Source organism: Trachemys scripta, chromosome 3 (genome assembly GCF_013100865.1).
Source record: "Trachemys scripta elegans isolate TJP31775 chromosome 3, CAS_Tse_1.0, whole genome shotgun sequence".
In the NCBI taxonomy this organism is placed as follows: Eukaryota; Metazoa; Chordata; order Testudines; family Emydidae; genus Trachemys; species Trachemys scripta.
In genome coordinates, this window is record NC_048300.1 from 139,621,650 (window position 1) to 139,636,584 (window position 14,935).

At 39.9% G+C, this 14,935-nt stretch overlaps 1 protein-coding gene across 1 annotated transcript in view; it reads left to right on the forward strand.

Moving 5' to 3' along the window:
- TBX18 (T-box transcription factor 18) overlaps positions 1–14,718 on the forward strand; it is a 28,629-nt gene extending 13,911 nt beyond the window's left edge. Inside the window, exons 5-8 of the mRNA XM_034766098.1 lie at positions 2,666–2,833; positions 4,436–4,500; positions 7,922–8,016; positions 11,959–14,718. Coding sequence (XP_034621989.1) covers positions 2,666–2,833; positions 4,436–4,500; positions 7,922–8,016; positions 11,959–12,683 — 1,053 coding nt within the window. The 3' untranslated portion in view covers positions 12,684–14,718. The remainder of the gene's footprint in view (positions 1–2,665; positions 2,834–4,435; positions 4,501–7,921; positions 8,017–11,958) is intronic.
- Positions 14,719–14,935: the final 217 nt, after the last annotated feature.

Below are 14,935 nucleotides of genomic sequence, written 5' to 3' on the forward strand. Positions count from 1 at the left end.
AGTGCTATTAAATGCACAGAGGAAGCAAACTGAAAACATAGAGGGTTTTTTTTCTCTAATCAATCTGTGATGGCATTACTAACAACAATAGAGGGTAACAGATTTTCAGGGAGAGGTGTGATTTAGTTATTTGCTTATTAAATTGGCAATGTCTTGGGCCCACTTCACCATTGCCCTGCACCTTGTGTAGGTATTTAACCCAGTACAAAGGCTGTGTGTGTGTGTTAACTTCTGCCTAATCAGAATAGTAGAAAAGCAATTTATATTCAATTATACTGGTGTAAATGATGAGGCAAGGTGCAGGGCAATGGGCAATTGGGGCGTTAATATATAGTTTTAGCTTGATCCTGCATTCTTAATGCACCCATCACTCTCTTACATCATCAGGTATTTAGGGTGTGCAAGGAATGCAAGATCATACTTTTGCTGTTATTCACCTGCTAATTCTTCTTTTATAGAAATTTTTCCAACAGAAAAACTCTGGAAAGATTGTTGGAAGAGATATTTAAACACTCAATTCAACAAAGCCAGTATATAGCCTTTTGCTCTGTGTGAGGCTATAGAAGCTGGGGAAGTCACCTTGAATTAGAATAACCATAGGTAGGGCCCTACCAAATTCACGGTCCATTTTGGTCAATTTCATAGTCATAGGATTTTTAAAATTGTAAATTTCATGATTTCAGCTATTTGAATCTGAAATTTCACAGTGTGGTAATTGTAGGGATCCTGACCCAAGAAGGAGTTGTGTGTGTGTGTGTGGGGGGGGAGGTGGGTCACAAAGTTATTGTAGAGTGGGTTGTGGTATGGCTACCCTTACTTTTGCACTGCGGCTGGTGCCGGTACTGCCTTCAGAGTTGCTGGCCAGGAGCCCAGCTCTGAAAGCAGAGCCACTGCCAGTCACAGCACAGAAGTAAGGTTGGCATGGTATGGTATTGCCACCCTTACTTCTGCGCTGCTGCTTGCAGATCTCAGCCCTCAGCAGCTGCCACTCTCCAACTCTCTAGCTCTGAAAGCAGCAACGCAGAAGTAAGGGTGGCATGGTATGGTATTGCCACACTTATTTCTGTGTTGCTGATGGGGGGGCACTGCCTTCAGAGCTGGGTGCCCGGACGACAGTCACCGCTTTTTAGTTGTCAAGCTTTGAAGGCAGCACAGAAGTAAGGATGGCAATACTGCAACACTCCTAAAATAACCTGGTGACCCCCCACTGCAACTTCCTTTTGGGCAGGATCCCCAATTTGAGAAACGCTGGTCCCCCCCTGTGAAATCTGTATAGTATAGGGTAAAAGCACATAAAAGACCAGATTTCACAGGGGGAGACCAGATTTCATTGTCTGTGACGTGTTTTTCATGGCCGAGAATTTGATAGGGCCCTATTCATAGGGGACTGTCTGAAGTCATTTATTGGAGCTCTTCTGATGTCATTGTCAAAAAAGCCCAGTTGCAATATAATGAAAACCTTGATTATCCAGAAACTTTGCTTATCCAAAACAGGATAATGTCCCCCAACCAGGACTAAATGTATTAAAAAGTACTCTGCCTAGTCAACCCTTGTTTATCCAAGCTAATGTAATGTCCCCCATTTCATTTGGATAAATGAGGTTTCATAGTATTTGGCATTATTCAGGCTGGGTGAAGTTAAAGGCTCCATGTTGTGATGCCTGATTGCATAAGCACTCTGTGGCTGCTAAAGAAGCAGGAAATTTAAAAAAGGTTGCTCTTGAATCTTGATTAAAGCTTCGGCAAGCCAGTAGCTATGGGACTGGTGATTTATTTATTGATTAGACCTTCCAAAAGTTGCCAAGCTTCTGATTTTTAAAAAAGAAATCTTTATTAAAAGTATGTTTATCTTTAATGAAATGGAATAAAACATAAGGACAGATCTGTGTTTTAAGCCTCCTTCAAAATGTAAAAATACCACCGCAATCCTACAAACGATTATGGATGTCTTTAATTTGAGGCAATGATATTCATAAGATTTTTATAGGATCGGGGCCTAAATCCTTAGTAAAGGGAATTGTTCTTTTTCCTAAATTGACACGTGTATATTGTGGTGGGTGTATTTATTATTCCGGCATAAGTAATGCTCCTTGTATCTGTTTACATACTATAAATACACAGTTGCTAACGTTTGCAATTGTGACATTTGGTGGTTTTCTTAAAGCCACTGCTCTTGGAGTCATGAGAATCTCAGCTTTCATTTTAAATAAAATCCCAACAAAGTATGTTTCTAGCCCTTATGGTCAGAAAAACCTACCAACCAAATCCACCACCACCATACCTGAAGCATTTTCAATATTTTCTTAAAGTTTCAAAATCCAGAAAGCAAACTGATATTTTTTTAAATCTCATATGGTGAAATCCATTCCTACTGAAGTCTATGGCAAAATTCCTATTGACTTCAGTGAGGCCAGCATTTCACCACTCATTATTTTTTGAGTTCCTCACTCATGAATTTTGAATGCTTAGGGATGGCAATGTTGTAAGTACATAGCGATTAGATTAGTGTAATGAGACCCATTATAAGTTATAGAAAACTTAATTTCCAGGAGATTGCATGATAAGCAACACATGCCATAATCTTTTTCCAAAATGCTACTAGCATTGAAATAGCAGGGCATCCTTTCTAATAAATGTTACCTTTTCTTTGTTTTCATTTGTATAGATTATCCTTCATTCTATGCACAAATACCAGCCTCGTGTCCATGTCATTCGTAAAGACTGTGGTGATGATCTGTCTCCAGTCAAGCCCATTCCTTCAGGAGAAGGCGTCAAAGCATTTTCCTTTCCTGAAACTGTTTTCACTACTGTAACAGCATACCAGAATCAACAGGTAACTTTGGCTTTCTTGTTAATATTTTACTGGCTTTACAGAATATGTCAGACAAGTACAAGAGAAGAAAAGGATAAACTTTTATTTCACCACTTAGTAATAAGGCATTTGTCTAATACTCTAAATATTTAATAGCTTTTTGTATCACTGTAGCATGTAGATGCAACAACTGAGACAGGAGTGTCAGTGTGCAAGGCACTGTACATAGTAAGGGATAGTTCTTGACCTGAAATTCTGGCAGTTTAACTAGAGAGGACATAAGAAGTTCTATCCCTGTTTTACAGATAGGGATTGAGATACAATTCTCATGGGAGTTGGGTGCCTAAATACCTATGAGGATCTGGGCCAAAGAAACTAAGTCCATGTCTACACGTACAGCGCTGCAGTGGCACAGCTGCACCGCTGCAGCATGTCCGTTTAAGATGCTCTATGCCAACGGAAGACACTCTCCCACCAGCGTAGCACCGTGCACACTAGCGCTTATGTTGGTGGAACTTATGTCACTTGGGGAGGTGGAATATTCACATCCCTGAGCGACATAAATTTTGCTGACATAGGCTGTAGTGTAGACATAGCCTGAAGGCCAGATTTTTAAAGATAGTTTGCCTAAAAATGCAGATAGGTACATAGGCCCTTCTGAAAATTCCATAGGTGCTTATCGCTCACTGATTTCAAAACACTTTCCAATGTTATTCAAGTATTAATGTCCCCAGGTTGTAAAAGGGGAAGTTAGTTTTTAATTTAGTAATTCATAGCTTTCATTAACTTTTAAAGGAGCAGGATTGGCCCATAAACAACCTATTCAAATTCACACAGTGAACTGCAGAGACAAAATTAAAACCCAGGTTGCCCGAATCCTACTCTTCTGCACTAGTCACTTTGTCTAAGTATAGCACACAATGACATCATATTTAGTATAGTAACGTTTTATTCATTCTAAATAATTTAGCACAATTATGTTTTGGTTTGTGTGTATGTTTGTATATATAAAGTTTGTGCTTATTAATGGCCTACTTTCTTCAGAAAATAGAAAGCAAAATGATTTAGTGATGCAATATACATTTAAAGGGGGAGAGTCATCTGATTGATGAGCTACCATTATTTGGTAACTATTTGGTTGATTTAAAGAAATTACAAATATTTTATTTTCTTGTGTTCCATTTGTTTATAGTATGTACATGTGAGCATAGCTGCTTAACAGAAATCTTTCTCATTCAACATCTCCTTCTCTGCCTGTATATATCTTATGTAACTCTGTCACAGACAAGGAGGCTATGCACTGTCTTAGTTGAAGAAGCAACATTTTCCAGACAATTTCTTTCAAGAATCCCAACCAGCCTTGATGTAAAATAAACACTCATTGACTTCCTTGGGGGATGTATGCAAAGAATGATTGTGGGATTAGGTCTTAATTTATTGTGTTAAAAAGAAAAGCAGATTCAAATGGGAAGAAAGATCCACTTGAATTTTTATAATTCTTAAACAGAATTAAAATGGAAAATTCCAATGACAGCTCAGGTTTGGTGAGTATATTTGCTATGCATATCACTTAAACTGAATTGGTAGAAGTTTTGCCATCACTTTATTTTATTATCTTTACAGATCACTCGATTGAAGATTGATAGGAATCCATTTGCCAAAGGATTTAGAGATTCTGGACGTAACAGGTAAGCTTTGGAAAAATGGGTTTGTCTGCAGTGACAAAATCAATTTGTTAAAGAATGGTTACCATGCACACAAAAAAGGGGTTTCTGTTCTTACAGACCTTTCAAGCTTGTAAGAACTAGGTGTCCCGATGCTAGCCCTAGAGTTATAGAATTAAACCTAAATTCTGTGCATGTAATGACTAGTATACAATCTTGAAGGTTCACTGTTTAACTTGATTCATGTACTAATATACATTGCAGCTTATTGACATAGAACATGAAAAGAAAACTTGCACACTGTCTGAATGGTGATTCTTTTATGAATTGCATACTAAACCCTTCCACCTGAAAAAGAAAGCAGTTCATTGTATTGCACATGGTGCAGTCATTTCAGTGACCACTTTGCATTTGGTTTCCTACAAGTGCTGTATTTATGACCTGACCTTCCAGAGAAGAGAACAAACTGTGTCGGTAAACATGTTCAGTGTGTGCCTGCCAGTTTATTGAGCTTTTATTTTAGTAGAAGGGTGAAGCATTGGAGATCATTTTGGGCTCAGAGCAAATCGCAGAAGAGCTCAGATTCACTTTTGAAGAGCAAATTAGTATTTTTTTTAAATGGATGATGTTGGGAGAGGAGGAGATGAACGTTACAACACCTAGCACTGTGGAGTCCTGGGCCATGACTAGGGCAGAAGCCCTAGTGCTATGATAATACTAATAATAAATACTAATAATACAAGGGGAGAGATGACTGAGGAATCTACTACAAAGTATCTTAGACTTTCACACCAAGCACTGCTGCTGTCAAGGATTAAGAGTCTTCCTGATTAGAAACAATTGGACAAACTCAGCGCTGGGTCAAAATAGGCACCACTCCATTGGCAGAAGGAAGTTGTGCCTGAATATGCCAGTTGCGAACTTATGTTTGCAGTGTTGTTGTTACCATGTTGGTCCCTGGATATTAAAGAGACAAGGTGGGTGAGGTACTATCTTTTATTGGACTAACTTCTGTGGGTGAGAGAGACAGTACAGAGCTCTTCTTCAGGTCTGGAAAAGCTTTGGTGAACTTAGTCCTTTATCTTAGAATTGAGTAAACAACTAACTTCCAGATAGAGTTAGTTAAGGAAGAAGCAAATTAAATTTGCTGAATGCCATGCTATATATTTAATTAGAGAGAGAAATTCACCCTATGTGCTTCTGAACTCCTTCAATGACCATCTGATGGTATATTTGATGTATCTTTAGCTCTCACAGTATTCTTGGGGGTGTCAAATACCCCAAAATAAATAATCCCTGCACAGAAGCCTTTGGAGAAAATCCTCATACCACTGCAATCAATAGCAAAACTCCTACTGACTTCATTGGGGCCAGATTTCACCCTTTATGTTCCAACAGACTCCCTTGGAAGATGGGATAAACTTTGAAATCCAAAGGTGGAGATAAGTTAGAGACCAGTCTTGCAACTGGGTTTGCATGGATAGAGCTCCATTGACCTTCCTCAGGTTCTGTGTGATTGCAGGGGCCCAGCCACACAGATCCTGTTTTCGGATTGGGACCTGGTTGTTTTTGTTTTTGTTTTAAACTGTAATTAAATTCTCTTTGTGTGGACATTAAATGAAAAGTGTCGTTCAGAACAAGGAGAGCATGATGGAATTGCGAGGGCCTGAAGAGGGCCTCTTTGTAAATGGTTTCATTCTGCCTTTAAATACAAATCTAAATGCCCTTTTGTTGCAATAGGGAAGTTTACTGTAGAAGGGGCCAGATCCTCAGCTGCTACAAACTGATGTAGCTCCATTGAAATCAATAGTCCTATGCTGACTTACACGCACTAAGGACACGGCCAAATACATTTGGGAATGTGGTTCATATTTTCAATTCTTTTTGCAGCAAGTTTTTTTTCTTTGAAGAATCTAAATGTAAAGGCTTTATTTTCTACAGCACTGTATAGTATGTCTTTTATACAGGCATTATAGTCTGTCCCGAAAGTTAAAATACTGTGGTGTCATTGCATTCTCCTTTTGGATGCATTTTAATTGTATATTGTGCTGCAATAACCTTGCCCTGTAACACTACATAAAACAATTCTGTTTAATTAAAAATATTCCCTTTCAGGTCATTTACAGTCTCACAGGCTGCTTTATAAAGATCAGTAGCCTTGCCCTTTAAAAGCACCCTCTGTACTTTTGCAAAGTGAAACAGAATTTATGTGCTGAGAGTAGTTTCATTCTTCAGTTAGGCCTTAGGTTTGACACTATAAAAATCTTTTCCTCAGGAAGGTACCAAAATTTCTTTTCTTTAAATACTTCAGGAAAAACATAACTGTTTTGTTAAATAAACTTGGCCATTTAATAGCATAAATTAGGGTGGTGATAAAATGTGGAAATTGTTCGAAGGCATCTTGTATAAATTATCGCCTTGGCTACACTCCTCCAGGAGGTGGCTTTTATCTCCACTTTAACTAGAAGTGAAAAGTCACCATTACTGCAGAAAATGAAGGCTATGTTTTAGTCCAGGTTCAGCTAATAAATACTTTATAACTGTTTCCTGCAACATATCTGTGATCCTGCTGGAACTGCAGTGTGAAAAAAGCAATATCAGAAGAGAATGTGGATGGCCTCAAATCGGACTATTTGCATATTTCCAGTTTACAGAGTGTTGCTGTTCAAAGGCAAGCATTTGTTTGTGGTATGTGCTCGATGTCGACACTTAACAAGCCTTATGAGTGTAGCAATCAAAACTAGCAGCAAAATTATACCAGGGTGCTGACATAGTAGCTTTGTTTGTGAATTCGTGGCACAAAAAGAATGACCTGTATATAGGTATAAGATCAAATTGATTTATATAAATGTATGTGGCACATCCAATGAGATGGCTGGTTAGACCATTATTTCTATTTGTCATTCAAAAACTTATAAAGGCTGAGAGAAAACTCTTGAAGCTATTTTTCTAAAGATATTTTTTACCCAATAGCGCCAAGTAACAGGCTCAAAAAGAGCAGCACATCCATGAGTCACCCATCTTGTACGCACAATTTTCTGAAGTCAAGGAGAGCGTTGAATCACATTTTAACAGAAGTCGTTTTATGGATCACTTTCCTTCTAATGTGAGATGGCAGATTGTCCTTCTGGCAATCAGACTTCTGTGGAAAAGTCCTATTAGGAAATTATTAAAGGTACTGCTAGCAGTTTTTTAAAAGTGATTTAGCAGCTGGAAACAAGAAGAGCAAGCACCATGGGACCAGCCAGCTCTCTGCGACCACCAGCACGCTCACGGCAGATCACTGGTGGTCCATGGACCAGAGTCTGAGAAACATTGTTCTAAAAATATTTTTTTTTCCTGAAACATACTGTGTGTGTGAGACTGAGTGATGAACTAGCTACAAAAAGTGACAAGCCAAATACAGATCATTCTTTTCACATAGTAGTGTTTTTGTTCTATTTAGAATGGGACTGGAAGCTTTAGTGGAGTCCTATGCATTCTGGAGACCTTCACTGAGGACACTTACATTTGAAGATATACCTGGGATCCCGAAACAAGGTAATAATCTTCTTTGTAGTCCTGAAAAAGCAAAATGTCTAAATATAAAATTGTGCTACCACTCCTTATGAAAAGCTAGATTTGTGTATCATTTACAGAAAAACTAAGCTTAACTGCAAATGTAGATGATTTTTTTTATTTTCAGAGATAGAAATAAGCTAATTTAACCAGGTTTGCAGTGAACAGGACAAAAGAGATCTATCATTGTAGCTTCTAAAACCAAGTACAGAATGGTTCAGTAAATTCACTGTTCTACAACATTATGCCAGTAATCATAACAAGGGAGTCATATACTGTTTCTGACACAGCTATGTATTAACTTGAACATTTCCCCAGTACTTAATTTGCTTTTCACCAAGGATTAAGCCTTTAAATCTCTCAAATACAATAATCCAGACTAATATGTATACTAAGCACAAAAACCCTAACCAACCTTGCCCTGCCCCAAAAAACAACAACAATAACAACAAACGTTCATTAAACTGGCACTGAAGTTGGGAATATTTTAAGAAGTGGGGGAGCCCTAAGAAAAGCACTGAGGTTCTCTCAAATAAACCCACAAATGTTACCCAGAAATTTCAAAACAAAGACTACACTTAAAATAAATATGGAAGTGCATAGTAAAGATCACCCAAACTACCGTAATTTTGATCCATTCCACTTCGTCTCTTGTGCACCTGTTACACCTTACTTGTAAAATGGAGATATTCTAGTGAAGGACTCTTGCTAAATGAGGTTTTCATAGACTCTAAAGACTGTATTTTGTGGCTATCTACTTTGTGTCTATGCGATAAATGTCTATGCTATGCATGTCTTCCCACTTACTCTGATGTTTTGCTGCATGTGTTGTCTGTCTTTTGGTCCAGCCCTTCTGAAGTTTGTAGCTGAATATCTTGCAGTATCATAACACTTGCATTTGAAATTCCATATGTCTGGAGAATTGTCCTGAGAGTGGTGCCCTTTGAAGAAAAAAAGTAGAAAGTCGACTCTTTCCAATGACTGCATAAGGGTGTTAATTTAAAAGTCGACAGGAGTAGCTTGTGATAGGGCAGTATAAGTGAAGGTACTTCAGTTTAAATGCTGCTGCAGCGGATGTTTAATTTTTCTACAGGAGTAAGGTTATCAAGTTAAATCAGTTCGTAGTTTTAATGCCACTAATGTGGCTGAAGATGTGCGTTATTAAGGACAGGATGGTCTCTTGGTCTTGGCTGCTCTTGGGCAGAGATGCAGGGGCAGAGTTCGTTTATAGGTGACTTTCACCATGCATTTCCAGACTCTCTCTTGTGTGTGGTTTTAGTTTTCTTTAAAAAAGTGTGGGTGGGCTGGAGGAGGGTGCTGAAGTATTTAATAGATATTGGCAAATTTAACACTAACTTTCCCTTGGAGAAACTCCTTAGATTCTGAAAAACATAAGAACTGCTCAGCAACTGCCTAGAGACTCCAGCAGACTTTGCAAAGAGCTAGAGAGTGCCTCTCTCCATGTGGCTTTCTCTGGCCTAGTGGGTAGGCCACACCCCTTTTTATGGTTTCCTGCCTCCCACTTCCCCCATAGTGGGGAGAGCTATGTGGAGGAGAGGGCATATAAAGTGGAACTTCTTGGGCAGAGGCAGATCACTCTCTGGGCCTGGGTCCCCTCTCCTCCCCCAACCCATCTCTCTGTGAGTTCAAGTGTATGTCTCATCCCTCCCCACCCAAACCAGATCTCTTTTGCTGCTTTCAATGCCTCCCCACACATGCCACGTGCTTGCCTGATGCAACCATGTCCCCTCGCCTCAACCTTTGTGGCAGTCTCATCCACATCAGGAAACGTTAATAAATCCTCAGAGCCTCTAGTATACATAGAAACCACTTTTAATAACTAGCCTCTTTCCTCCTCCACCTTCTAATAAAATAAAAAAACAGTCCCGGGCACCAATCCTTGCCATGGCCAAACACAAAATTGGAGTTTCTGTGCCAAGCCATTTTACGTTACAAAAAGCCAAAAAAGGCTAGGAGAGTGTTCAAGAAGTGAAATCATCTTCCTTTTTTTTTTAAATCGTCGGATTTCCAAAACACACAGCTTTATTTGCCTCAAACTTTCCAGTATAGCTCTACGCCAGTATAATATCATACATGTGAAACTTCAGACAGGTTGGCTGAGTTCTGGCAAGGCTAGTGGTGTGTGTGTGTGTGTGAGAGAGAGAGAGAGAGAGAGAGAGAAGGCTTGCCATAGAAAGCTGACTGAATACTATGGACATACTTGAGTACATAAGCCCCCAAAGGCAGTTTATGCTGCTTGCTTACCAGGCTGATCTATCCAGAAGGCAGATCAACCCTACCTATTTACTTTTAAGTAACAGTGCTGTTTTGAAAGCAGGGTGGTCATATCAATAAACTTCCTGCTTCCCATATATGACTTACTCACAGTTCTGGTTCCCCTCCTCTCCCCTTCTCTGGTGGTCACACAGGCTGTGGAAGTTACAATTGCCGTTCACAGATGGTGAGAATGGAAGCTAGGTTTCTGGCAAAATTTTAGCTCTAATATACCTCTGTCTCCTTGCCTAGTAGCTCCACTACAGAGCTGAGACTTATCCTTTTGCTGAATGATATCCTGATTGTTAGACCTTGTCTCCTCATTGGGGGCACGTTGACACAGCCTGAGAGAAAAAATAGGTACATTTTAAGTTGGGATTGTGAGCGTCTCATAGTGCCTGGTGGTAATCGATGCAGACTGTGGGCAGAACAAGAGGAGGCAGACAAAGATCACTGGCAGTCTGGTATTTTTACTCATATATCTGTCTTGAAAAACTATTAATGTGTTGGGGGAAAAACTGCTTTGTGTTTCTTCACATCACTCCCAAGCTATCCAATTGTCATATATGACTCTTGAGTGGGGAAGAGTTGTAGATTCCTCCCTCTAAGGGCCATTGGTTTAGGTAATTACAGAAGGCCAAAATCAGCTTTATGTGGTCATTTCTGAGGGAGATCTACCCACTAAGAACAGGAAGCTCTCCTGCAGCTAGGGAGACTCTTGGAGTCTTGACAGCTCTCTTGGGCTGTATTAATTAGTGCATTTTTTCCAACTCATTTCCCCACCTGTGTTCTTCAAGTATATGGTTCAGAAATAACACAGACTTTCTAATTACAACAAATTGTACAGTACAGACATGTCTATACATAGCTGTATGATCAGGATTTAAGAATGAGGCAATACACCTCTATCCCGATATAATGCTGTCCTCGGGAGCCAAAAAATCTTACTGCGTTATAGGTGAAACTGCGTTATATTGAACTTGCTTTGATCTGCCAGAGTGTGCAGCCCTGCCCCCTGGAGCGCTGCTTTACCGCGTTATATCCGAATTTGTGTTATATCGGGTTGCATTATATCAGGGTAGAGGTGTACTTCATAATACTCTGCCTTGATTTTCATAGAATCATTTCAACACTTGAGCCTCTACAGCTTGAGCTAAACTTTAAGGGTTAGTTCCCTAGCTGTAGCAGACTCCTGTCCTCTGTAGATCAGGCGCAGAGGGGAGTGTGTAACACACACTGAGCCCGAGGCTATAAATGCACTCCAAAGGGCAGGCCGGTTATAAATAATTCAGGGCAAACTCTTCTAGGGTTCATAATTTTGAATTAAGATACATTCTGAGTTGAAATTTGCAACACCAGAGCCTCAGCCCTGACAATTCTTCCAGTGTCTACTGAAATAACTAAACTGCGATAGGAGAACAAACCTTGACGTAACCTTGGGTGTATAGAGGGTTGCACAGTCCCAACTTGTATTCCGTATTTAGTTAGTGTATTTTGAAGGGATAATATTTGTAACATTTATCAAAAATCTTTGTACCAAACTGATCGTGTTTAGTACCAGGAGAGCGCAGGTTTCAATTGCTGATCAAACACAGTCTAAGACGTTAACCTTTTCTGGTATGCTATTTATGTTTTAAAATTCTCTTCCAGGAAATGCAGGCTCCTCTACTTTACTCCAGGGACCTGGCAATGGAGTTCCATCTACCCACCCTCACCTCTTACCTGGGTCCCCTTGCTCTTCTCCTGCTTTCCACCTGGGTCCCAACACTAGCCAGCTCTGTAGCCTTGCTCCAGCTGACTATTCGGCTTGTGCCCGCTCAGGCTTAACCCTTAACAGATACAGCACTTCTCTGGCTGAAACCTACAACAGGCTCACAAACCAAACCAGTGAGACCTTTGCACCCCCAAGGACTCCCTCTTATGTGGGTGTGTCAAGTAGCACAACTGTGAACATGTCCATGACGGGCAATGACGGTGATGCATTCAGCTGCCCACAAACCGGTTTATCTATGCAGATATCAGGGATGTCGCCACAGCTTCAGTACATCATGCCATCCCCAGCAAGCAATGCCTTCACCACTAATCAAACCCACCAAGGCTCTTACAATACGTTTAGACTACACAGTCCCTGTGCTTTGTATGGATATAACTTTTCCACATCCCCCAAACTGGCTGCCAGTCCTGAGAAAATTGTTTCTTCCCAAGGAAGTTTCTTGGGGTCCTCACCAAGTGGAACCATGACTGATCGGCAGATGTTGCCCCCTGTGGAAGGAGTTCACTTACTTAGCAGCGGGGGGCAGCAGAATTTCTTTGACTCTAGGACCCTAGGAAGCTTAACACTGTCATCATCTCAAGTGTCTGCACATATGGTTTGATGAAGCCTCTTAAGGAAAAGTACAGTATGTTCGGTGTCTACGATGTATTTCTCTTGGAATATGAAAGGACACAATGTAGCTTGTAAAGTGTATATATAATATGAGAGGAAGCTTCGTTGAATCATTTGACTTGCTTGTGGCCAGATTGTTTTCTGGTTTGAGTTCTGCGGAGTTTGTTGTGGCACAGTCCATTTAGTGTTCTGGGATAATACACTTAGTTGTATAACACATTGGAACATATGCAACAAATTAAGCAGGACTTCCTCCCCTTTTGCCCTCCCCCGTTCTTACCCCTTTAAAGAATGAAATGACACTTGGGGCTGAATTAAACAATACAAACAAAACACATTTCCTACAGAACTAGCAAATTTCCCTGCAGTGTTCATCGAATGCTGAGCTGATGCAGCAAACACACAGTACAATTTTCTTCTCTGTTATAAGAGATACAATAGTTAATTGGACTTCAAGTGTTAAGCATGCAGAGTCCAGTCTAAAATAGGAGCTTAGCTATGGATTATCTACAAAGTAAATGGAAAGAATAGCTTTCCTTCTCATGCTATGCTGTTTCTAGCCTGTCAGTGACATGGCATTCTTATTAGGATATTTCAATGTTAGTCAAGATTCACCTGATGATGTCACATAATTTAAAAAACAAATATTGCCAATCCAAATTGTGGTAATAAGAGTAATTTAAAACAAGCAGTGGAAAGATCAGCTTGTCTTATTCCTCTGTGCAGAGTGAATTTTTGGGGAGATTCATTTTTGTCAAGGGGAAAGACTTGATGCATTTTTTTCCATAAGTGTTTTCCACAGATATTTTCTACTTTAAATTGTTTTGCTGGAGAATAGAATATTTTAATGAATCTTTGATTGGTTATAAAGAAAATGCAGGTTTAAGTCTGTTAAAATGTTGCCCATTGAGTTAACAGGCTGAGAAATTCCATTATCAATTTTACTCTTCTTGTGGGCAAATTTACCGCCCACCCTAGAATCCTAACAAAGGAGTTGTCTGTGCTGGTACTTAAGCCCAATTTAGACAAGTGACCAAAATTCTGCCCTCAGATACATGGGTGCTACTAGGAGTAGAATGCATTTGGAGAAGACACCCATGTAACCAGGAGGAATTTGGATGGCTCTAGACAACCTCCATAGTACTGTGCTTAAGGTTTTTAGCATGGCACCTACAGGCTATTATTTCCATCCCAATGGGAGTCTTCTTTCTTTCTTGTTCCTTTCTGTCGCTACTGCTTTGTTTCTCACTCTTCTCCATGGAGTTTAAACAGTTCACTTCCTTTAGTTGCTTTTAGCTGGTCTGTAAGTACAGAGATCTAAATCAATTCCTAGCAAGGTTCCCATGGTTCACAGTGAAATGAGGTGCTTTTATGTCACAAAAGGAAGATTACTGGCAAACTTCTGCCCTTAGTTACACCAGCACAACCTAGTTGTGGTCAATATGGTTGCTCAGCTGCACGTTTGGAGATGCATTCTGATCTACACACCTGTCAGATTTTAGATCTTATAAACTATGGAAATATTTTAATCTTTAAAGATTGGAGGCCTCATTCTTTTTACACTAAGCCTCCTATGCTACCACTCGGGTAGTATAAAGACAACTTAAAGCGAGTGCAAATGTAATTTAAATACTTTTTATGGCCAGAACAGTGTAAAGTGACATAGTGCAAATGAAAACAAAGCCATTAGTTGTATGGTTTTAGATTTCAACAAAAGTAGCTCATTGCATTTCTCAGGGCCACTGTCTGTTTTCTAGCAAACAATAACTTAGCTACTTACATTTTAAGAAATACTCATTATAGCTAATATGTTTTCACTGGGGATATGGGGTAAGGGGAGGAAAAACAATCTCTCTCTCCCCCCGACATAAGGGAGGTGTAGGATGCTTGCCTGGGACTGAGGAGTCCTGAGTTCAAGGTCTTCCTTAGCTACAGACATTCTGTGTAACAGTGGGCAAGTCACTTAGGGCCAGACTTTGAAAGGTATTTAGGTGCCTAGTGGGATTTTCAAAAGCATCTCGCACTTAACAGGTGCTTTTGGAAATCCCACTAGGCACCTAAATACCTTTCAAAATCCAGCCCATAGCCTTTTCGTGCCTCAGTTTCCCATATATAAAATGGGATAATAGCACTTCCCTACCTCACAGGAGTGTTGTGAGGAGAAATACGTTAAAGACTGTGAGGCACTCAGATACTACGGTAATGGGGGGGGGCATGTAAGTACCTTAGATAGATTGTGGG